At 42.3% G+C, this 23,738-nt stretch overlaps 1 protein-coding gene across 5 annotated transcripts in view; it reads right to left on the reverse strand.

The window, feature by feature from the left end:
• The window catches only part of pgap1 (post-GPI attachment to proteins inositol deacylase 1), a 189,151-nt gene that overhangs the window by 13,693 nt on the left and 151,720 nt on the right, over positions 1-23,738 (reverse strand). Inside the window, exon 27 of one of the 5 annotated variants that reach the window (XM_041200462.1) lies at positions 19,065-22,955. The exons of the other annotated variants lie outside the window; for them this stretch is intronic. Coding sequence (XP_041056396.1) covers positions 22,817-22,955 — 139 coding nt within the window. The 3' untranslated portion in view covers positions 19,065-22,816. Of the gene's footprint in view, positions 1-19,064; positions 22,956-23,738 lie in introns of those variants that run through there. 5 annotated transcript variants of the gene reach the window in all.

Raw genomic sequence — 23,738 nt, forward strand, 5'->3', positions numbered from 1 at the left:
ATTCAATACCTCGCCCAATAAAGGAAAACATTCCATATACTTTCTTGACCACCTTGTCCACCTGTCCTGCCACCTTTGAGGATCTGGACATGCACTGCAAGGTCGCTCACTTCCTCAACCCCTCTCAATAATTTCCTTCATTTGTTTGCCTCCCCCAATGCATTACCTCACACTTTTCTGTATTGAATTCCATTTGCCACTTCTCTGCCCCCTTAGCCAAACCATTGATATCATTCTAGAGTCAACAGCTATCCTTTTCGCTATCAGCTACATGGCCAATTTTTGTGTTATCTGCAAATTTCCCAATCATGTCACCCACATTTAAGTCCACATCATTAATATATACAACAAACAGCAAGGGACCCAACCAAGCCCTGTGAAACACCAGTGGAAACTGTTTTCCATTTGCAAAAACATCCATTGACCATTACCTTTTGGTTCCTGTCACTGAGCCAATTTTGGATCCAACTTGCCACCTTCCCCTGTATCCCATGAGACCTCACTTTCCTGACCAGTCTGCCACGTGGGACCTTGTCAAATGCCTTACTGAAATCCATGTAGACAACATCCACTGCACTCCCTCATCAATCCTTGTTACTTCCTCAAAAAATTCTATTAAGTTAGCATGACACAATCTTACTCTTAACAAAACCATGCTGACTATCCCTGATCAACCCGTGCCTTTCTAAGTGACAGTTTATCCTGTCTCTCAGAATTGTTTCCAATAATTTGCCCACCACCCAAGTCAGACTGGCTGGCCTATAATTTTCTGGCCTATCCCTTTTTAAATAATGATACAATGTTCACAGACCTCCACTCCTCAAAGACCTCACCAGCATCCAGTAAGGATTGGAAAATGATTCTCAGAACATCTACTATTTCCTCTCTGGCTTCCTTCAACAGCTTGGGATACAATCCATCTGGCCCTGGTGAATTATCCACTTTCAGGGATGCCAGTCTGTTCAGTACTTCCTCTCTCACTATGCTTATTGTATCTAATATTTCACAATCCTCCTCTTTAACCAGAATGCCTGTCTCATCCCCCTCCTCAGTGAAGAAGACGACAAAGTACTCATTGAGAACCCTGCCCGCATCTTCTGCATCAACCCACAAGTTACCATGTACAGTTCTGATAGGCCCTACCTACCCCTTAGTTATTCTCTTGCTCTTAATGTACTGGTAAAACATCCTAGAGTTTTCTTTTATTTTACCTGCCAATATTTTTGAATATCCTTGCTTAGATCTCCTAATTTCCATTTTTACAGCACCCCTGTACTTTCTATACTCATTTCGGCTTTCTACAGTATTAAGTCTTTTGTGACTGTCATAAGCTTTCATTTTCTGCTTTATCTTGGCCTGTATGCTTCTGGATAACCAGGGAGCTCTAGATTTGGCAGTATCATCCTTTTCCTTTGTGGGGACATGTCCACACTGTGCTCGTAGAATCTTGCCTTTCAATGCCTCCCACTGATTTGAAACTGTTTTCCCTTCCAATAATTGTATCCAGTCCTTTCTCACCAGCTCACCTCTCAGCTTTGTAAAATTTGTCTTCCTCTAAATGAGAACTTTTACTCCTGTTCTATCTTTGTCCTTTCCATAACAATGCTAAATCTAACTCTATTATGGTTAATATCTCCAAAATGGTCCCCCACTGATACTTCATCCACTTGCCCAGCTTCATTTCCTAAGACCAAATCTAGAATTGTGCCCCCTCTCATTGGGCTTGTCACGTGCTGGCTAAAAAAGTTATCCTGAATGCAGTTCAAGAATTTTCTGCCCCCTGTGCCTTTCACACTGTTTGCATCCCAATTGATATTTGGGTAGTTAAGTCCCCAACGATTATTGCCCTTTTGTTTTTGCCCTCAGAAATCAGTCTACATATTTGCTCTTCTAATTCCTTTCCACTGCTTGGGGGTCAATAATATACTAGTAGTAGTGCGGCTGCCCCTTCTTTATTTCACTGCTCAACCCACATGGCCTCGTTTTATCTTTCATTTAGTATTTCATTCCTCCTCACAGCTGTAACTGATTCTTTAACAATAGTGCTACACCCCCACCTTTTTTATCCCCCTCCCTATCCTGCCTGAAAACTCTATATCCAAGGATGTTGAGCTTCCATTTTTGCCCTCCTAAGCTAAGTTTCTGTTATAGTTATATCATGCTGCCTGGTGTCTATCTGTGCCCTCAGCTCATCAGCTTTATTTATTGTGTGTCTTGCATTTACATAGATACCTTTTAACACTGCCAAATTCCTGTGTTGTACACTTTTTAATCTGTGCTGCTTTTGTCTTCAGAGTCATTCACTAATTCTCCATCTCATGTTCCCTGCTCTGAATTTGCCCTCAGGTTCCCATCCCCCTGCCAATCGATTTTAACAGCGCTAGCAAATCTCCCTGTGAAGATATTCCTCCCAATCCTGTTCAGGTGTAGACCATCCGGCTTGTACAGGTCCCACCTTCCCCAGAACCAGTCCCATTGCCCCAGAAATCTGATCCCTCCCTCCTACACCAGCTTTCCAGCCACGTGTTATTCGCTCAATTCTCCTACTTCTATACACGCTTGCACATGGGACTAGGAGTAATCCTGAGATCACTGCATTAGAGGTCCTGCTTTTCAAACTACTTTCTTGCTCCCTAAAGTCTGCTTTCAGGACCTCATCCCCTTTCCTACCTATGTAAGTGGTACCAACATGGATCATGACCTCTGGCTGATCACCCTCGCCCAGAAGAATGTTTTGCAGCTGCTCCGTGACATCCTTGACTCTGGCACTACGGAGGCAACATGCCATTCTGGAGTCACGTCTATGGCCACAGAAACAACTGTCTGATCCCCTAAATAACGAATCCCCTATTACTACTGCTCTTCCCCTCTTTTACTCCTCTCTAATACAGCAGAGCTGCCTGTGATGCCACAAACTTAGCTCTGAATACACTCCTCTGAGGAACCAATGTCCTCACCAGTATCCAAAATGGAAAACCGATTGGAGGGCAGGGCCCCAGAGGGCTCCTGCACTACCTGCCTAATTTTCTTGAACTGCCTGGCAGTCATCCATTCCCTCTCTGTCTCCAGGCTCCTAAGCTGCGGTGACAACCTTTCTGAATATACTATCCACATAGCTCTCAGCCTCAAGAAAATGCCACAGTAACTCCAACCACTGCTCGAGCTCCGAAACCTGGAGCTCAAGAATCTGCAGCTGGTAACACTTCCTTCACATGTGGTCATCTAAGACACTGGTAGCATCCACAACTTCCCACATATTACAGGATATGCATTCCACATGAGCGAGCTGTCCTGCCATGGCTTCAACTTACTTCATTTGCATTAACTTTATTTTACTTTGGTTTACTTATGCAACTTTATTTTACCTGGCCTTGACTTAACTTAATTTCCCTACTGCTTGTGTTTCTTACTTAAAATGTAAGTATCCCCTTCTTTTAAAAAGAATGTGCTTTTCTAATTCTCAGCTACTTGATGATGCTCCCTAACAACAGTTTCTCACCATCAATGAACTTATGTTTCTCCTGTGATGTTAGGTGATGGATTCTGCTGACTGCGTGGCTTGGGGTCCTCCTCTTGCACTCTCCCCTAGGTGCTGCTGACTACCTGACTTGGGGTCCTCCTCTCATACTTTCTTCTACGTGGCGCTGATTGCCTGTCCCAGGGTCCTCATCTTGCATTCTCCTCTAGGTGCTGCTGATTGCCTGTCCCAGGGTCCTCATCTTGCATTCTCCTCTAGGTGCTGCTGATTGCCTGGCTCGGGGTCCTCCTCTTGCACTCTCCCCTAGGTGCTGCTGACTACTTGACTCGGGGTCCTCCTCTCATACTTTCCTCTAGGTGCTGCTGATTGCCCGTCCCAGGGTCCTCATCTTGCATTCTCCTCTAGGTGCTGCTGATTGCATGGCTCATGGTCCTCCTCTTGCACTCTCCTCTAGGTGCTGCTGACTGCCTGGCTCGGGGTCCTCCTCTTGCACTCTCCCCTAGGTGCTGCTGACTACCTGACTCGGGGTCCTCCTCTCATACTTTCCTCAAGGTGCTGCTGATTGTCTGTCCCAGAGTCCTCATCTTGCATTCTCCTCTAGGTGCTGCTGATTGCCTGGCTCGGGGTCCTCCTCTTGCACTCTCCTCTAGGTGCTGCTGACTACCTGACTCGGGGTCCTCCTCTCATACTTTCCTCTAGGTGCTGTTGATTGTCTGTCCCAGAGTCCTCATCTTGCATTCTCCTCTAGGTGCTGCTGATTGCATGGCTCATGGTCCTCCTCTTGCACTCTCGTCTAGGTGCTGCTGACTGCCTGGCTCGGGGTCCCCCTCTTGCACTCTCCCCTAGGTGCTGCTGACTACCTGACTCGGGGTCCTCCTCTCATACTTTCCTCTAGGTGCTGCTGATTGCCTGTCCCAGGGTCCTCATCTTGCATTCTCCCCTAGGTGCTGCTGATTGCATGGCTCATGGTCCTCCTCTTGCACTCTCCTCTAGGTGCTGCTGACTGCCTGGCTCGGGGTCCCCCTCTTGCACTCTCCCCTAGTTGCTGCTGACTTCTGACTCGGGGTCCTCCTCTCATACTTTCCTCTAGGTGCTGCTGATTGTCTGTCCCAGAGTCCTCATCTTGCATTCTCCTCTAGGTGCTGCTGACTGCCTGGCTCGGGGTCCTCCTCTCACACTCTCCTCTAGGTGCTGCTGATTTTTTTTTTTTTAAATATGCTTTATTCATAAAATATCCGGAAGAACATTCCAAACCATTTCACAATCACCATCACAAAAGTACAATCAGATACAACTTTTACACATGTATCACAAGGTGCATTAATACAATCAGTGAATGTTACAATCATTTCAATATGGTCAATGCAGACAATCAGACAATGGGATTGGAGTTATCACCATACATCATATTGCACTCTGAGGTGCTTCAATACAATTATAACACAATTGGTATTCAATGCATACATGCACTCTAGGTGCTGCTGATTGTCTGTCCCAGGGTCCTCATCTTGCATTCTCCTCTAGGTGCTGCTGACTGCCTACCCCAGGGTCCTCCTCTCACACTCTCCTCTAGGTGCCACTGACTGCTTGTCCCTTGGTCCTCCTCTCACCATCTCCTGCAACATCTCTTGTATTCAATTTTGGCTATTTAATCCACCTGTCTACACTTCATGAGTGAAAAACCTCTTCTTCACCAGTCCTGCACTGTGTGTTTTCCAAGATGAGCCAATCATGTAAACTATGAGCTATTGTTTTGTTTATAACTTGTAGAAGTGCACTTTTCTTTTTAACTGTATTTTCTTTGAGTGTGTGTGAGTGGGTGAGTGTGTGATATAGTGTTACATTTTTGGAGTGAATGCATGAATAAAGAATCCTCTTTATTTAAACCCATGAATAGCTTGCTGCTGATTATTCAAATTGTCCACATACTCGGGGCTTAAAAGACGCATACCTCTTTCTTTTCAAAGCACACACTGATTATGGACAGTAAGGGAAGGGAACTTGGGTTTCAGTTCTCTCTCATCACTGTCTGTAACAACTCTCCCACCTTAGCAAAAATGGTGGCAGAGGCCTGGATCTGGAAATCCCACCCCTAAACCTGGGCTCTGCCAGTTTCACAGGCAGGGGTATGGGGATTCAAATGTGCACATCCATGGTTCATTTTAAATTTTAAAGTGCAGCTGCCTTCAGGATTCCCTGATTATAGCTAATGGAATGTCCAAAACATGACTTGTACACTTTAGACCTGCTGGGAGAAGGTCTAAAGTTGCCAGAGTTCTTTAGAAAGGTGGGGTACCCTTTTGGAGAGGGAGGGTAGACTTTTGGATATAGTCCTTCGACATGTTTGGGAGAGGCCAGGTGCTCTTTGGAAGATGTAAAGTGCCCTTTGGGCTTGTTAAAAGTGGACATGAATGTGCATAAAAGTGCATAAACTCATTGGAACTGTCAAAAGAACTGTCAAGCTGTCAAAGCATCTAAATGTCCTACCCTTTAAAAAATAGAAAAAAAGCCTGCAATGTTAAAAAAAAAGTGCTTGCCACTGCTTGCTATTTCACTGTCTGTTGACATTAGCCTGAGGGTTATAATTACAGCATTAGTGCTGCATGACGATTTCATAACATATCAGCATCACGTGGGGTACCTGTCAGTTCACAGATGGATGACAGCTCCAGGTGGTTATTAACTCTTTGAAGTGTGTCTATGAATATAGATGCTTGTTTTCACATAGGATTAAACAAAGCTAAATGTATTAAATATGCTTTTAATCAATGTCAGTGTTTTTTCTTGAAATAGTGAGTGTATCAAAAATACTTGAGAATTTCTTAAATCGCAGCATGGATTGTGAGGTTTGGCCATGGTGGATACTGAATAAATTGGCATGGTAAGTGAAAGGGCAAATGGTGGGTGGGGGGCAGGGTTGGCCTGGGGGTGGGTGGGGGCATAAGATAGCATGGGTTGGCATGAATGGGGTATGGGGAGGTGAATGGATGTGAAGGGTGAGTTTTTTGTTTTACTAACTTTTTGAGATCTTTGACAAAGTGCTAGAGCACCATGGCAGGCCTTCCACCCAGCCTGCCTTTGCATCCCACTCCGGACTCTTTCTGGGTTCGCCTGCCAAAACTTGCATCTTCACCCATCCACCTAGGATGAAAATCTGAACTTCTGGGGTGCTTTTTCCTGGGTCAAGTTTGCAGAGCTGGGAATTGTCCCAACTCTGCGCTCTCGGCCCGGGAGTGAAAACTCAGGCCGTAGAGTACAAAAGCAAGGGAGTTATGCTAAATGTTTATAAAATCCGTTTAGCCCTCAGCTGGGGTATATGTAGCCAATTCTGGGCACCACAAGGGAAGAACATCAAGATATTAGACAGGGTGCAGAAGAGATTTACTAGAATGGTACCAGGCATGAGGCACTTGTGTTACCTTGACAGACTGGAGGGGCCAGAAGAGAAGACCCAGATGTCTCGGGATCCACAGGAAAGACAGGTTGATACGCATTGACCTTGTGTATTGTGCGATGTCTTGGCTGATGAAAGGTTAAGTATCAATCTTTATTGTTCAATATTGCATTCTAAATTATCGATTGTCCTTTTCGTTAATTTGGCTATTCCTCAACAAGAATTTTCTTACTCTAGGGTTTAGTATAGAGTCCAAATCCCTACAACTGCCAGATCTGTGATCAATAGTCATATAACATTTCTTTTTCCAGGGTTTTCTGTCTTTGAACAAGGTCATTAGTTTGCTTCATTCTTCAATTTGGCATGTCCCTTACCCAAGCTACTATAAAAAGTATTTATTAACATATGGCTAAAGCAGAATATATACCCTTGTATGTTTTACAAGGATATCTGGAATATGCACATGCCTTACAAGGATAATCCTTTAACTTGAGCATGTCACACACCCAACTCCTTAGGTAACTCGAGTTTTATCTCCTGATGCCTTTGCTAGCAACCAAACTTTGCACGTTGCCACTTGAAGAAGTTATTGATTGCTTCATAACTTAAACGAACCTCAAGCTAAACCTTAATAGAGAGAGCTTGTGATGTGACACCATTAAGCAGAATCTATTGACAGCATCCAGAATGCCAAAACAGTAATTGTTCCTCTGTAGAAAGACTCAGTGAATCAGAGAAGTTAAATCTTTGAATCATGCCACAGAGCACCAGTCTATTGTATTCAATAGACTATGTTCATCCAAACATTTGTTTAATCCACTGACAATAAATGCACACACTGCAATTTTGGGTAATTATGTATTATTAACAGATAATTCTATGAAACAAGTTGCAATCCTACATAAACATTTCTGATATGTAGGTTTGAAAAGGATAACTTAATTATAATAGGTATTGATATTGTTTGGTCATGTTACCTGATTTCAAATTACAAGGAAAAAAATGATCACTCATAGTTCGGTGCTATGGTCAAAATTCTTAAAAGGGTTCTGTATGCATGCCATGGGAAAATATAGCCAATAAAAATGGGGAAGTTATAAGGACATCTATTTCTTTGAGGCTGTCATCATACTTAGTCACCTATTCATTACTTTGAAGTATTCTCTGCTTTGTGCAGCTGTACAAGTGGCTGGATGACTCTGATCACTGACCACAGCACACAATGGTCGGGTTGAAATTCTTGGCAGTTGTAAGCTTGAAACCTGAATGCAAACTTATAGGCAATAATATTAACTCTGGTTACCCAGTATTTGGGTGTATAAGCAGAATGTTGAATCACTGGGATATGTTAACGTCTGGACTGCTAAAACTATCAACCAACACATTAAAACATTGGGCGCGATCTTCTGTGTCCAATGGTGTCGGGTATCATGGCAGACGTGAGCAGAAAATATGGTGGGAAGCCAAAAATTGGTCTCACAATGTTGTGAAATTAGCTTGCAATCATCCGCTCCACCCATCAATGGGGGCTGCACTTCATGCCATTGCACATCAGGAACTTTGTTGTAATACATCTGCATATCATTATAAGCCGAGCTTGCTGGAATCATCCCCGCCCCCCACATCAAATTTACCACCCACGTCAGCAGGAAAACACTCCGGTGAATAATACATCTTGACAGAAGTGATGTGCAGAAACTAGGACTTAGTTTGCTCACAATGCAGATATCCAAGGAGCAGAAGATGCTACAGACCTACAGGAATGGGACCCTGGAGGAAGAATGGTTATGGCTCTGCCGCGAAGTAGCTCATGGAAGGTGGGAGGTCACCGTCAAGGGTCTGCTTTGGGACTTCAGTGTCTCGGCCATGGTCTGCTACATATGATTGTCAAGGGGGTGGAGATGATGGTGTAGGTTTGACTGGGAGAGGAATGTGTACTGGGGTTGTGATGGCGGGGGGTGGGGGGGGGGGGGGGGGGGGGGGGGGGGGGGGGGGGGGTAGGATGCAGTAGAAGGACACACAAAGCCAGTCAATGAAGCTGAAAGACAATGTTACACATTATTCAGTGACAGTGAATATATTTTCAGATTGTAAAGTGACAAAATGTATTCACCCGTGCAACCAATGGTGATCAGAATTTCTTAACTTTTCTAGGCCTAACACTTCTAGGTGCTGCCCTGACATCTGCAAATGGGTGGAGACAGCCTGTGCAATGATTGGCACTGTTACCTCCGATGACTTTGGCATGGGTCCTCTGGAAAGCCAAGGGCCCCAGCTTGCTTTGACTGCCCTCCTGTGGTCCTGCTGTTCCCTCTGTGGTGACAGAGGACAAGGTTGAGGGGGTCATAGGCAAAGGGGATTTGGAGGGAGAAGAGAACCTCTGAGATTCCTGAATGGATAACCCAGGGGTGTCCAGCTGCTGCTCCTCCTCCCTCCAGGTGCCTGAGGGCCCTGGCCTGACTCCTTGAGGGGAAAGAGCACCTGGAATGATGTTGAGGTGCCCCATTTCCCTCTCATGTTGTCACTGCAGGAACTCACCCATGGCTACCATGATAAGTGCAGGCCTGCACGCATTTCCACATTCTGCTGGACCAGGGTCTCCATGGCATCCGCCATCGATACCACGGAGACCTCCATACATGCACATGTGGGCACCACTTCATCAGATAGCAGGCGGACACACTCCTCCGAATCACATGCCACTCTGTTGAGAGCTTCCAACAGTTCTTCATGATATTCCCACACCTTCTGCTGACTCTCCAGGATAAGTTGAAAGGACAAATCCAGAGGGTTATCATCCGACTCAGACCTCATCGATGCCCCTTCCCCAGCAGTCCTCTGGGTGCCAGGGATCTCAGCTGAACCTGCCTCCTCCTGTTGCAAACACGTGTCCGTGCTGTGACCACCAAATTGTGAACCCAATCTTGCTCTCGATCTAGGTTCCACCGAGGTGTGTCTCTGCGCTGGTGGAGGGTGTGGGTAAGCGCTGTGACGGGTCTTCCAGGCTGCTTATTTCCAGCTCTTCAATGGAGGAGGTGTCCTCTTGGTCGGAGGTGAGGATGTGCATGAAGTTGAGGGACTGGCAAGCTGAGGACTTGGCAGAGCTCCCTGTGAACCAAAGTAATTAGTGCATCGCAGCATCGTCAAAAGCAGGAGAGAGAGCTCACATTTGTGTTGAGAGGGGGATGGTGTGGTGCAGGATCCTCACGTGGGTGTTCACCGCTGACCTTACCATCGCCGCAGGTACAACCCTTGTCCTCACCAGTCAGCGCAATGGCACGCTCCTCAAAGTGAGTGAGGGGCCTAATGTGGGCCACTCCACCCCTGGTCTGGAACCACTCCCCACTGTCGTGAGTCAGCTTCTCCTGCATGAAAACAGATGGAAAGAGTGTGAGTAGGACACATGGCACTGTGTAGAATTGTTTGTGTGGTGAACGATGCCATGGACAGGATGAGGAGTGAGCTCAAAAGGCTATGAACCTGATGGAGATGTGAGGGTGTGTGAGAGAGTTAGTGGTGTTGTCCCATGAAGTGTGAGATCCCTGTGTGATGGGTTTGTGTGAGTTGAGAGTGATGAGAAGAGTAACTTACCCTGGTGGAATGGATGAAACCATTCATCCTCTTTTGCAGGATGTTGGCGCTGACCACCGCTGCCAAAGTCTCCCATGCTGGATTTGTCACCTTGCTTGCTGGCTTTCGCCAAAAGCGGGGTTGGAGGACATCATGGCGAGTGTCCCAAAGGGTTTCCAGGGACACGTCACTGAATCAGAGTGCGGCAGTCTTCTGTGCAGCAGTCCTGGGCTGGAAGCACTGAGAGGTGTGCACATGGCTGCGCCTTAAGTATGGTGCTCAGCGTGAAGAAATGGCGAGGTGATGGCATAGCGGGTGAATGGGAGGCCGCCCGCCAGCGAAACAATGTGTTTCCCAGGAATGAATGATTAATGAGATGGGACTTGGACGATACGACGTGAAAAGCTGCCATTGCGGCCGACGGGTAAAATGCTCTTTTGCCCGCCTGCTACTGCACTTAGTGCAAATCTGGGATGATTCTGCCCATTGCATTTGATGTTAAAAAAAGGTTTGTTACTTCAGTTCTCACTTGCACATCATTTGGTCTGAACTGCACTAGGATGCTCAAATCAACATCCATGGAATTGTTGGTCGAAAAGCCACAGAATGACAAACACTAGGCAAAACACATCATATAGGTTTACCAATAGTTTTGTTCTGTTATGTCTCAGCTAAAGACTGCAGAGATTACCGAAGGCTACCTTCCTGGTGTCAAGCTTAAGGACATCTCTTCTGGGCTGGAGAGCAACTTGGAATGGGAGGGGGAGGATCCAGTTGTCATGGTCCAGTTAGGTACCAATGACATAGGTCCTGCCAAGAGACTACAAGCAGCTCGGGAATAGTTAAAAAGCACAACCAACAAAGGTAACATTCTCCAGATTACTACCTGAGCCACGTGCAAATTGGCATAGGGTAAATAAGATTAGAGAAGTAAATGTGTGGCTCAAAGATTGGTATGGGAGAAATGAATTCCAATTCATGGAGCACTGGCACCAGTACTGTGGAAGGAGAGGGCTGTTCCGTTAGGATGGGCTTCATTTGAACCATGTTGGGACCAGACTTAATTCTTATTATTGGTCCCTTTGCATTATTTTGAGATCTGAAGAGATTAACTAATTTCATTATTGATATACATCAAGTTAGAGTGAATCATATAACTAGTAGGATTTTAAATTAATTAATGGGAGGAGGATTCAATTGAAGGGAAGTTTAAAAAATCAAAATTAAGTGAGGGAACAGAGGTGCAGGGTAGTGAAGAGGCAAACGATAATCAAAGTGTGGCAGGAAAGGGCAGAAAATATACGAAGAGTGCAGCAGAAATCAGAACCAATATGAGCAATAATGGTAAAAGTCAAAGTTTAAGGCTCTTTATCTGAATGCACGCTGCATTTGTAACAAGATATATGAGTTGACTGTACAAATAGAAATAAATGAATATGACTTGATAGCTATTACAGAGACCTGGTTCAGGGTGACCAAGAGTGAGAACTCAATGTTCAAGGGTATCCGACGTTCTGGAAAAATAGGCAAAAAGTAGAAGGAGGTGGGGTAGCTTTGTTAATAAAGGAAGATACCAGTGTGGTGGTGAGTAGTGATATAGGTGCAATAAATCATGATGTGGAATCAGTTTGGGTGGAAATAAGGAATAGCAAGGGAAAGAAGTCATAGGTGGGAGTTGTCTATAGGCCCCGAAGTTGCCTCACTGTAGGACAAAGTATAAATTGGGAAATAATGGAGGAGTGTAAGAAGGACACTACAATTGTCATGGGTGATTTTAATCTGCATATTGACTGGACAAATCAGGGGTAACATGAAAGATGAATTTGTAGAGTGCATCAGGGATTGTTTCTTAGAGCAATACATTGCAGAACCTACCTGGGAACAGGCTATTTTAGATCTAGTAATGTGTAATGAGGTGGGATTAATATAAGATGTCGTGGTTAAGGATCCTCTAGGGGATAGTGATCACAACATGGTAGAATTTCAAATTCAGTTTGAGGGTGAGCAACTCGAGTCTCAAACCAGTGTCCTCAACTTAAATAAGGGCAATTACAGAGGTATGAAGAAAGAGTTGTCTAAAGCAGACTGAGAAAATAGACTAAGGGGAAGGTCAGTTGATGAGCAGTGGCAGACATTTAAGCAGATATTTCATAACACTCAGCAAAAATGTATCCTGGTCAAAAAGAATGACTGGATGAGAAAGGTGAGCCACCTGTGGTTAACAAAGGTGGTCAAGGAGAGTATCCAGTCAAAAACTAAGGCATACAAAGCAGCTAAAACTAGTGGTAGGCCAAGGATTGGGAATTTTTTTAGGAACCAGCAGCAGGTGACTTAAAAGCTAATAAAGAGGGAGAAAATTGATTATGAAAGTAAATTGTCAAGAAATATAAAAACGAACAGCAAGAGCTTCTATGGGTATATAAAAAGAGAGTGGCTAAAGTGAACATGGGACCCTTGGAGGATGTGATTGGAGAATTGATAACGGGGAACAGGGAAATGGCAGATAATTCAAACCAATATTTATTCTTTATGGTGGAGGACATTATAAATATCCCAAAGACATCAGATAAGCAAGGAGCTAATGGGAAGAAAGATCTTATAATAGCCTCTATCACGAGGAACAAAGTATTTGACAAACTATTGAGACTAAAGGCAGACAAGTCACCAGGACCTGATGGCCTGTATCCAAGGGTTTTAAAGGAAGTGACTGCAGAGATAGTGGAGGCATTGGTCAAAATATTCCAGAACTCACTGGATTCCAAGAGTGGCCCAGCAGACTGGAAAACCGCTAATGTAACGCCCATGTTCAAGAAGGGAGGGAGACAAAAAGCACAAAACTGTAGGCCAGTCAGCCTAACATCTGTTGTTGGGAAAATGCTAAAGTCCATTATTAAGGAAGAAATAGGACATTTAGAAAAGCTTAACGCAATCAAACAGAGTCAACATGTTTGACAAATTTGCTAGAATTCTTTGAGGATATAACAAGCATAGTTGATAAAGGGGAACCGGTAAATACAGTGTGTTTGGATTTCCAGAAGGCATTTGATAAGGTGACACATAAAAGGTTATTGCACAAGATAGGAGCTCATGGTTTTGGGGGTAACCTATTATCATGGATTGAGGATTTGTTAACACACAGAAGCCAGGGAGTTGGGATTAATGGGAATTTTTCAGGTTGGAAAGATGTAACTAGTGGATCAACGGTCAGTCCTAGGGCCTCAATTATTTACTATCTATATTAATGACTTGGAGGAGTGTAAGGTATCCAAATTTGCTGATGATTCAAAAATAGGTGGGAGGGCATGTTGTGATGAGGACACAAGGAATCTGCAAGGGGATATAGATAGGTTCAGTGAATGGGCGAAAACTTGGCAGATGGAGTTTAATATAGGAAAGTGTGAGGTCATGCACTTTGGTAGGAAGAATCAAAAGGCAGACTATTATTTAAATGGAGAGAGACTCCAAAAAAGTAAAGTACAGAGGGACCTGGGTGTTCTTGTGCATGAAACACAAAAAGTTAGCATGCAGGGGCAGCAAGTAATTAAGAAGGCAAATGGAATTTTGGCTTGTATTGCTAGGGGGTTGGAGTTTAAAACTAGGTAAGTCTTGTTACAACTGTACAGGGTGTTGGTGAAGCTGCACCTGGAGTACTGTGTACAGTTTTGGTCCCCATATTTAAGAAAGGATATACTAGCATTGGAGGCAGTTCAAAAGAGATTCACTAGGCTGATCCTTGGGACGAAGGGGTTGATTTATCAATAACGGCTAAACAGGTTAGGCCTTTATGCATTAAAGTTTAGAAGAATGAGGGGTGATCTTATTGAAATGCACAAGATTCTGAGGGGGCTTGACCCTTAACTTCTGAGGGTGGATGTTGAGAAGGTGTTTCCACTAGTGGAGGCATCTCGAACTAGGGGACATAGTTACAGAATAAGGGGATGCTCATTTAAAACTGAGATGCAAAGGAATTTCTCCTCTCAGAGGGTAGTGAATGTCTGGAATTCTCTACACCAGAGAGTTGCGGAGGCTAGATCACTGAAAGTATTTAAAGAGGAGGTAGATAGATTTTTGAAATATTGGGGAGTTGCGGGCTACGAGGAGCTGGCATGAAAGAGGAGTTGAAGCCTGGGGCAGATCAGCCATGATCTTTTTGAATGGTGGGACAGGCTTGAGGGGCTGAATGGCTACTCCTGCTCCTATTTCTTATGTTCTGATGCATTGTGTTGTAACCTGCTACTTGGTGGTACACAAAAGTAACTCTCAATAACCTGCTCCTTAATGTCCCATTCCTTCTTTGAGGGGAGTTCTTACATTCATGAGGACATGAATGCCTTTATGCACACTCCAAGGTAAAAATAATTGACTCTTCAAAATCAAAGAATAAATCAAACTTTCATGTCTTTGGTGCTCAAATAACTCTTGATTAGGTTATGAAAGAGAGATATCATCTGACTGTTGATACACCCTAAAGGCAGAATTTTAACAGCCAAGGTGAGGCCAGTACAGGTGCAGGCACAGGTGTAATGCCCCGAAACTGATGGCAGGTCGTTTCTTCAACATGCCTCCCACTTCCAGGTTTGATCTGGCCAGGATTGCAGGTGAGTGGGGGTGGCGGGGGGCAGTGCCCATGCAGTTGTAGGATGTCATAATATGCAAGCAGTTAATTAACTCTGAATTTAACCTTGCTTTCTTACTTGAACAGCTGGCACACAGATTTCCTGAGCTCTCTGAATCCCGCCAGGGTCAATGAGTCTATAGCACAGTGGGCAGTGCTTCTACAGTGAATCTGACAGGTTGAGAAGCCTTTAAACAGTGATACTAAAAAGCACTGAGCCATGCCTGAGTGGGAGGCTGGTGCTCACAGCACTTCTTCTTAATGTGTTCTTACTGCTTGACAACTAACTTCCAACATCTCTGAAGTAAGTTCAATTATCTTACACTTCAGTCATCTTGATCTGCACCTGCCAGCTTTCATTGTGGGATAGGATGCAGCTTATGAAGATTTATCTTGCATCCTTGATGAGGAACAAAAGGAGCAGCAACACAAAAAACACCAGGAATGACACCAACCAGAGCACCGGTTGCCTTCTCCTCAGCCACATGTCACCCCACAGGATGGAGAGGATGGACATACAGATCTACTTCAAAGGAGGCAAGACCCCAACACAGCTTGTACAGGCTGAGGATTAGCTTTCAACATGTGAGAGCAACAGTGCTTCAGAACGCTTAGGCTTTCATGGCAGATCATTGCTGAACATCTGCAGCCTTGCAGAACAAGGCCTCTTTCCCAGAGAACCAGGTGGGCATACATTGCTAATGGCCATCAAGGTGGCTATCAATGGAGGCTAGCCACCTCATTTCAGTCTCTTAGGTCCCGCAGCATGATATCCAGGTAAGAAATGGAGGAAGACTTGGGTAACAGCTTTCTCAGGTCTCTTTCTATTCCTAAGATAACTGAAGCCTCAAGAATCAATGTTTTGTTAGCCATTCTGACCTCTGCTGGGGTACCATTAACTAGAAATCCTTCCTTTGACAGATTCAGTGGATCATCTTGCCCACCTTCTCTCGTCAGGACACCTGGAAGCAAGGTGTTAATGCCAGCCTGAGTTAATGAGCCACAGCAAAATCCACTCCAATTAGAAATGGGATCCCCACCTGCTATTGTTTCCCTGCTGTGGGCGGGTCTATTCCATTGAGATTCCGCTCTGAATCTGAGTCACATCAGAGCATATGTTTACTTAATTCAACTGAAAATTATCATCCTAACATTCGTTTAATCCACTGATTTCCTTTCATTATTGTTGAATGTAATTTTGCCACTTACATCAATCAGTATGTAGGTATTTTGTGCAATGCCATTTTTATTTCAGAATTTCTGTGAGAAAAACCTTATTGAATGTATGGTTGTTTAATAATCAATGTTTGAGATCATGCTGCCTTTCAAACAGATTTTCAATGAACTGGTGTACACTTACAGAGTAAGCAACAAGTAAACTCAAGTGACTTCCCTTGTTAGTTTATTCGCTTGGATGATGTCCAGATGTAGATGCATCACCCGAAATTCTATAAGTAACAGACAATTCTATTTGTCCTGCTTTGAAACTATGTGTTTTATCAACCTAGAAGAAATCAACATAGAGCAGAATTTCAACAGTTGCATAAATCTAGCTCCAGTGATGGCACCTGTTTACTTTGTGAAAGTACTTTAAGCCAGGTTCTAGCCGATAAAGCAGTGCATGATTTTACTTTGAAGAGAATCATCTCTTTCTTCCAAAAATATGATTCAGTATATGCACCACCCATAGGGGCAAAAATATCTTTAGATTATACTTCATACAACTGCAAAGACTTTTGCAATGACTATCTTTTGTAGGTGTCCAAATGTAAAGTTTGAATGTTGAAGAGGCAATACTCTTGTTTGCTGCAGTGTTAAATTTGCAATTCCAGAAGCTGAAACTTGAACTAAAAATCAAGTACCGTGGCTTTTATGTCAAATTATATGTTTCTTCTTATAGGTTTAATCACATTAGCTAGTTTTATCTCATGGATCCCTTAATGGATCAACTCATTAAATAATGAATTAATTTAATTCCCCAGTCTGCTAACTCAAACAACATTTCAAAAACAGGTATGCTCTAACCACATAACTTGACTTGTTTTCTGAACACAGGCCATGCCAGCCACAAAGGAAACCAGTAGGCTCTTATTAAAAGTGCAGGTGCATCAGGAGTTTTGTGTGTTGGCTACTTGTCAAAATGAAGTCTTTTCAATTTTCCCATCAACAGCCGGTTTTTATTTCCTGTTTACAATATCTCAGTTTGAGGCAGCAGAAAACTCTTTCATCATTAGATTGTCAGCCATGAACCAATGGGTGCACTTTCACCTGAGTTGCAAGTGTATGGGTTCATATCTCCACTCCTAGAACTTCAGCAAAAATCGACTGATATCTGAGTGTAGTAATGAAGGCCTGCTGCACCATTAAAGGTGCTGTCCTTAGGATGAGACATTAAACCAAAGGCCGATCTGTCGTTTTAGGTGGAAGTAAAAGATCCCATGCAAAATTTCAAAGAGCAGGGAAGTTTTCCTTGTGTCCTGACCAATAATTATCACTCAACTAAGATCATTACCTGGTCATCATCACACTACTGTTTGTAGGGCCTTGCTGTGTGTAAATTGGTTGCTGCATTTCTTACATTACAAAATTATTACATTTCAAAACAACTTTAAATTTGCTGTGAAGTGCTTCAGGTCATCCTTCCGTTGTGAAAGGCACAATATAAATGCAAGTCTGACTAAACAAAAAATAGCGTTAGCTTTTTCTTTGTATATTAGCTCCTAATTTTCTTGATAATTTTCGATCTGTTGCCTTCAAAACAACAAAACCGAGGAGCTGAATATTTGTAATCAAAAAGGACATTACAACTTTAAGAGTAGAGATTGATGAGGACTATCATGGTCAATTTTACTCAACAGTTCCTGATTCAGTCTTCTCAGCATCAAAGATAAGATATTATTTACTCTCTGTCGATCAGTTCTATATCTATTTGTCAGCAATGTTTGATGACCACTTGTGCTTGAATTGAGGGATTTGTAGAGAGTGGTGTAAAAAAAAGTCAGCAAAGGCACAAACATCCAGAACTTGCAGTTGTAATGACAGCAAAACTTTCAGAGTTCACTTTCTTCATTGTGCAAAATTGACAGCACATGCAATGTTAAACATGGAAATCCTCAAGTTGCTGTCAGGGATACACTGCTTCTTCATGATGGGTGCAGCGTTGCACTCTTAATTGATACAATCATTGCTGAATCAATGATTTGGGGTGAATTTCAACTTTTCCACACTATGCTCACTATTGAAAATGTTAATTCTTCTGGAATAAAGTATAACTGAGTTTTTAACAGCATGCTAAACAATAATTCCCCCTGCCCTTGAAAAACTAATTTTACAAGCATGGAGTGTCATTCCCTTTATCTCATGATAAAAATGCCATGATTTTTAAACAAAAATTAATTTTAAAAAATTTTACTTTACTTTCAACTTCAGGCCCATTTGTATATCCCAATTTTTAAACTGCTTTCTGTAAACTAATTAAAAAGTGAATTATAACCTGCTCTTTTGACATTCTGGTTTGTTGTCTGAGAATTCTTTAAATTGATAGGCTGCTCAGCCTCCTTGCTTACTCACTGTTTCTGGAAGTCACAAATTCCCTTTAGATGGCATCAAATTTAAAGTCACATTGAAATCAATATTCTAGAGCTCATTATTACTTTGTGAGCTGCTATTTCCGCAGTCAGTAGTGAGTGCCGCCTCTTTGCGACTGCAAAATGTAGGCTATGATTTTGATTAACACCCAGATTAACTAAAATAATGAGAAAAAATAATGGACAAAATATGCTTCCTTGTGTAGGTGTTGCAATAGAAAAAGGCACATTTGTGACTCAACATTTGCACCTGCTGAGAAAAGTCACATTTCAACCCACCAGCTCAATGGATATGCCACAAAAATCCAACTTCTTCCTGAAACTTCTTAGGAAACAATACCCCACTGAAGCTTTGAGGCATGTTTTCTGGTTTTCAAGGCAATTATACAATGAAAGTACTAAATACACTGCAGCAGTTAATGTTTTCAAATTAGGTTTAATTCTTAAAAATGGCATTACTGACTTTTGGTTAAGTATGAACTAATACCACAACTGATTGTCCACAAACAAAACATATCACAGTTAGAAACTGTACATCATTAGATTGTATAAACCTTGCAAACATTACTGATACAACCTTATTCCAAAATTAACATAGTTTACATCACTAAATAGTTTACAAAAATGTTTGCATCACACAATTTTCACAAATACCCTTTCAAATGATTAAAGCACAGGGAACTGGTTCCATTGCAAATCTGTGTCTTAGTAAGTCACAACAGTGATATTACGGTCAAAGCACAGGAAAACTTATGTACTGACTTTCAAACCTGTAGATGATTGGCTAGTTGATTGACTGATACTTTGGTGCAAAAGCCAGCTACAGGTTATGATGATAACAGGATCACTATTTTCCCCTAGTTGGATGTCAGTAAAATGGGTAGAAATTTGTGTGACAATGGCTTTACCTTTCATCCAAACACGAAGCTGCCATTTTCTAAGTATAAGCAATAAAAATTCAAAATTTTTATAATAAGCCTGTGCCTGTTGTTCCAGGAACTGTCCTTAGGAGCAATGACACTGCACTCTCTAAGAAGTTAGTGGAATATATGCAGTTGATTTTAAAAAAATTGAAATCACTTAAAATAGTAGTGAAGATGGACTGGTGGCACAGTAGGCTAAGATACCATCATGCAGCATGGAGTCATTAGACTTCCCGACCAACCTGAGATTCTTAGCATAATGAGTTCCCAATTTCAATCAGATCTATAAATAGAGCACAACTGGATTCAACTTGATGAAACCATGAGTTAAATGAAATTCCTCTATCCAATTTTCAGGAAACAGGAATTTCAATGATTCCTGTTTCTAGATGTCTTTTGCATTCTTTGTAAATACCTGTATTATTATGAAATGTGCAATCTGTCATGTAATACTAGTCCAATGTTGTTTTCTATTTTAATAAGTGCACAGCTTTAGATGCCTTAATTATTTTCCAAATGTTTCAATGTTAGCTGTCCATTGCACATGTGTATATATGGTTAGAGATGACACTGCAGACAAGAGGGGGTCGTTGTGCACATTTCATCTGTGCCTTGAGCACTTACTAAGCAGGACTTGTGGAGTCAGAGAGTAGGCTACTGCCCATCCTCACCACCAGGAGTAAATAAAGAGCTCAACACAGGCAAGAAAACACGTGGAAATATGATAACTCAATTTTAAAGAATGTTTTGTAGGGTATCAAAATATTTAAACTTTAAAACATTTATAATAAAGAGCTTTCAAACATGTCATCATAGACATTTGTTAAATTTTGACTTTTTGCGCACATCATCAATACTACTCTTTACTTCCTGTTTTGTAGAATAAGATTGCAAATATTACATTCTCAAAGTCCATCTGGCATGCTTGCATCGCAAGGGCAAAGATAACAACTTTATTTTGCACAAAGTATGTTGTAGTATTAGACAAGGGGAAGGTCTTCCAATCATATTGTACTTTCAACTGATGACCAAGACTATCTGAAGCCACTTTAAGCAATACTCTCAAGTTTTGAAATGCCCTCAGTCCTCAAATTATGGCACTGGGTAGTAGCATACAAAAGCTAAATACAGTCATCTGAGATTTTTCTGTTATTTTAGAGGATACATTAAAATGTTTAATGACTTATTAAAATGGTAGAAAGAACAACTTCAGATGAACATTTTACTTTTGCATGCTGGAATCTCAAGGTATAATTTTAGAGCCCTGTTTATTCCTTTGCATTATTACCCTTTGTGGCTCCCATACTGATGTCTCCCATTGCAGATAGTTTAGTTTACAGAATTCCCCATAGCTAAAGTGACTCTAGCATTATTCTTCTAATATATAGTGCACCATTAAAATACTTGGCTAAAAAGTAGAATAATTTGACATGAGGGGAGTTGAAGCTTGTGCGCTGGGCTTTCAGTACAGCTAAAAGTCTAGACTTCCGGTCAGGATGCTCAAAAAACAGAAAATTCTGGAAACACTCAACTGGTCTGGCAGCATCTGTGCAGAGAAAAACAGAGTTAACATTTCAGGTCGATAACCTTTCATCAGAACTGGCAAAAGTTAGAGCTGTAACAGGTTTTAAGCAAGTACAGATGCAGGGAAATGAGTAGGGGAGGCAAGATCAAAATGATGATGGAAGTAAAGTAAGATTAACTGTCAAAAGGGATGATGGTGCAAGGCAAAAGCTGATGGTAATAGACAAGTCAAGAAACAAAAGATGGGTCGAGAAGAGGCGTTAATGCCAACAACGGAATCAATACCAGAACCTTCTGCCAAAAAAAAATTAGATCTTTGATAATGCTGTTAAATTGTTGATCTAAAATTTTGAGTCCAGAAAATTGTGAAGTGCTGAAAAGGAAGATGAGGTCCTGTTCGTTGAGCTTCTTTGGCGACAATCCCAACAACCCAACCCCTTCCCACAACACCTGCATGTGCAAGCACAGGGGATGCAACGCATGCCGTTTTACTTTCGCTCTTACTGTCCAAGTGCCAGGTGATTTATTTGTACTTCCTTCAATTTAGAACACTGTATTTGTTGTTCATAATGTGGTCTCCTCTACACTGGGTGGTTGTTTGCTCAACACCTCTGTTCAGTCCATTAGTTTCTGTCCTGAGCTTCTGTTCACTTGTCATTTTAGTTTTCCATGCCACTCTGACCTTTTTGTCCTTGGCTTCCTACACCGTTTTAATGAAGCTCAAAGGAAGCTAGAGGAACTGCATCTCATCTTTCGTTTAGGCACTTTACAGACTTCCAGACTCATTGAGTTCATGAGTTCAACAATTTCAGATCATAGCTACTGCTCCCACTTTCTCTTTCGACAGGAGCTGTTGATAATGATTCAGCCATTGCCATTTGCACCTCCTCAAGACCCGTCTTTTGTTTCTTCACTTGTCCCATTACTATCCTCCTGCCTTGTACCATCATTTATTTTGTCATTTAATCTCTCCTGCATTTCACCCTTTCACAAATCTTCCATGTTATTCTTTTTATTCCTTGTCCCCATTTCTATACTTTTTAAAAAACCTGTTACATCTATAGCCTTTGCCATTTCTGATGGATATCATCGACTTTAAACATGAACTCTGTTTCTCTCTCTACAGATGCTACCTGACCTGCTGAGCATTTCCAGCATTTTCTGTTCGTGTTTCAGATTTCCAGCATCTGCATTATTTTGCTTTTGTTCTCTTAGGTTCGCTTTATTTAGGGTAGTTTAAGCTAGAATCCCAAAAATTCAAAACCACCTTTGGACCTCTTAAACTGAAATTATAATTATAGGCAACCAAATCATATTCAAATCTCTTTGGAGATATCTGAATATGGTCAAAGGTGTTACGTACAAAAGCTCTGAAATGGTCAATTTAAAAAAGGCTACCACAAGGCATTTTGCAATGTGCCTTGACAGCAATCTAATTCAGAGCATCATCTTGAAGAGGACTTGAAGATATGATACTCTGGATGTTTCATTTATAGCAAGAAAATTAAAATGTTACAGAACTGTACGTAAATTATCTTGAATTTTCCAAAAACTGGGAACTTTTAACAAGTTACATCATGTAACAATTCAGCAAAGGCATGCCAATAATGACTAACTACAATTAGTTAGCACCATTTATGTTTTTAAAAAATACAAAACATACATTTTGTGAGATGCTGCAAGTATAATGGGTTAAATCAGCAAGTCATCATGTTACATGGTAATTTATACCAGGCAACCAAGTGCATGTAAAACCAATGAAAATGTAACAAAGTAAGGAACCCTGTACAAGTGCACTAGTCCGAAGGCCGCCATGGCAATGGCCAAGAGGGGCTGCAGTCTTGCTGTGTGTTTCAGTAGCTTGCTAATATGAAAAATAAAAGCTTTTATTAGTTATGCAGAGAATTAAATATCATTTTTTTGCATTTAAATTAAAGGTGCTTGCATAAAAAATCTCAAAGTGCAACTTTTTAAAAATTAATTCATAGGATGTGGCCATTGCTGGCTAGGCTAGCATTTATTGCCCATTCCCAATTGCCCTTGAGAAGGTGGCAGTGAGCTGCCTTCTTGAATTGCTGCAGTCCATGTAGGTACACTCACAGTGCTTTTAGGGAGGGAGTTTCAGGATTTTCACCCAGCGACATTGAAGGAATGGCGATACATTCCCAAATCAGGATGGTGAATGGCTTGGAGGGGAACTTCCAGGTGGTGGTGTTCCCATGTGTCTGCTGCCCTTGTCCTTCTAGATGGTGGTGGCTGTGGGTTTGGAAGGTGCTATCTATGGAGCCTTATCTATGGAGTTCCTGCTGTGCATCTGCTAGATGGTTCACACTGGTGCCACAGTGTGCTGGCGGTGGAGGGAGTGAATTGTTTGTAGGTGGGGTGCCAATTAAGCGGACTGCTTTGTTCAGGATGGTGTCAAGTTTCTTCAGTGTTGTTGGAGCTGCACCTATCCAGGCAAGTGGAGAGTATTCCATCACACTCCTGACTTGTGCCTTGTAGATGGTGGACAGGCTTTGGGAGTTGGGAGGTGAGTTACTCACCGTAGGATTCCTAGCCTGTGACCTGCTCTTGCAGCCATGGTAATTATATGGCTAGTCCAGTTCAGTTTCTGGTCAATGGTAGCCCCTCAGGATACTGACCAAGG

Source organism: Carcharodon carcharias, chromosome 12 (genome assembly GCF_017639515.1).
Source record: "Carcharodon carcharias isolate sCarCar2 chromosome 12, sCarCar2.pri, whole genome shotgun sequence".
Taxonomy (NCBI): Eukaryota; Metazoa; Chordata; class Chondrichthyes; order Lamniformes; family Lamnidae; genus Carcharodon; species Carcharodon carcharias.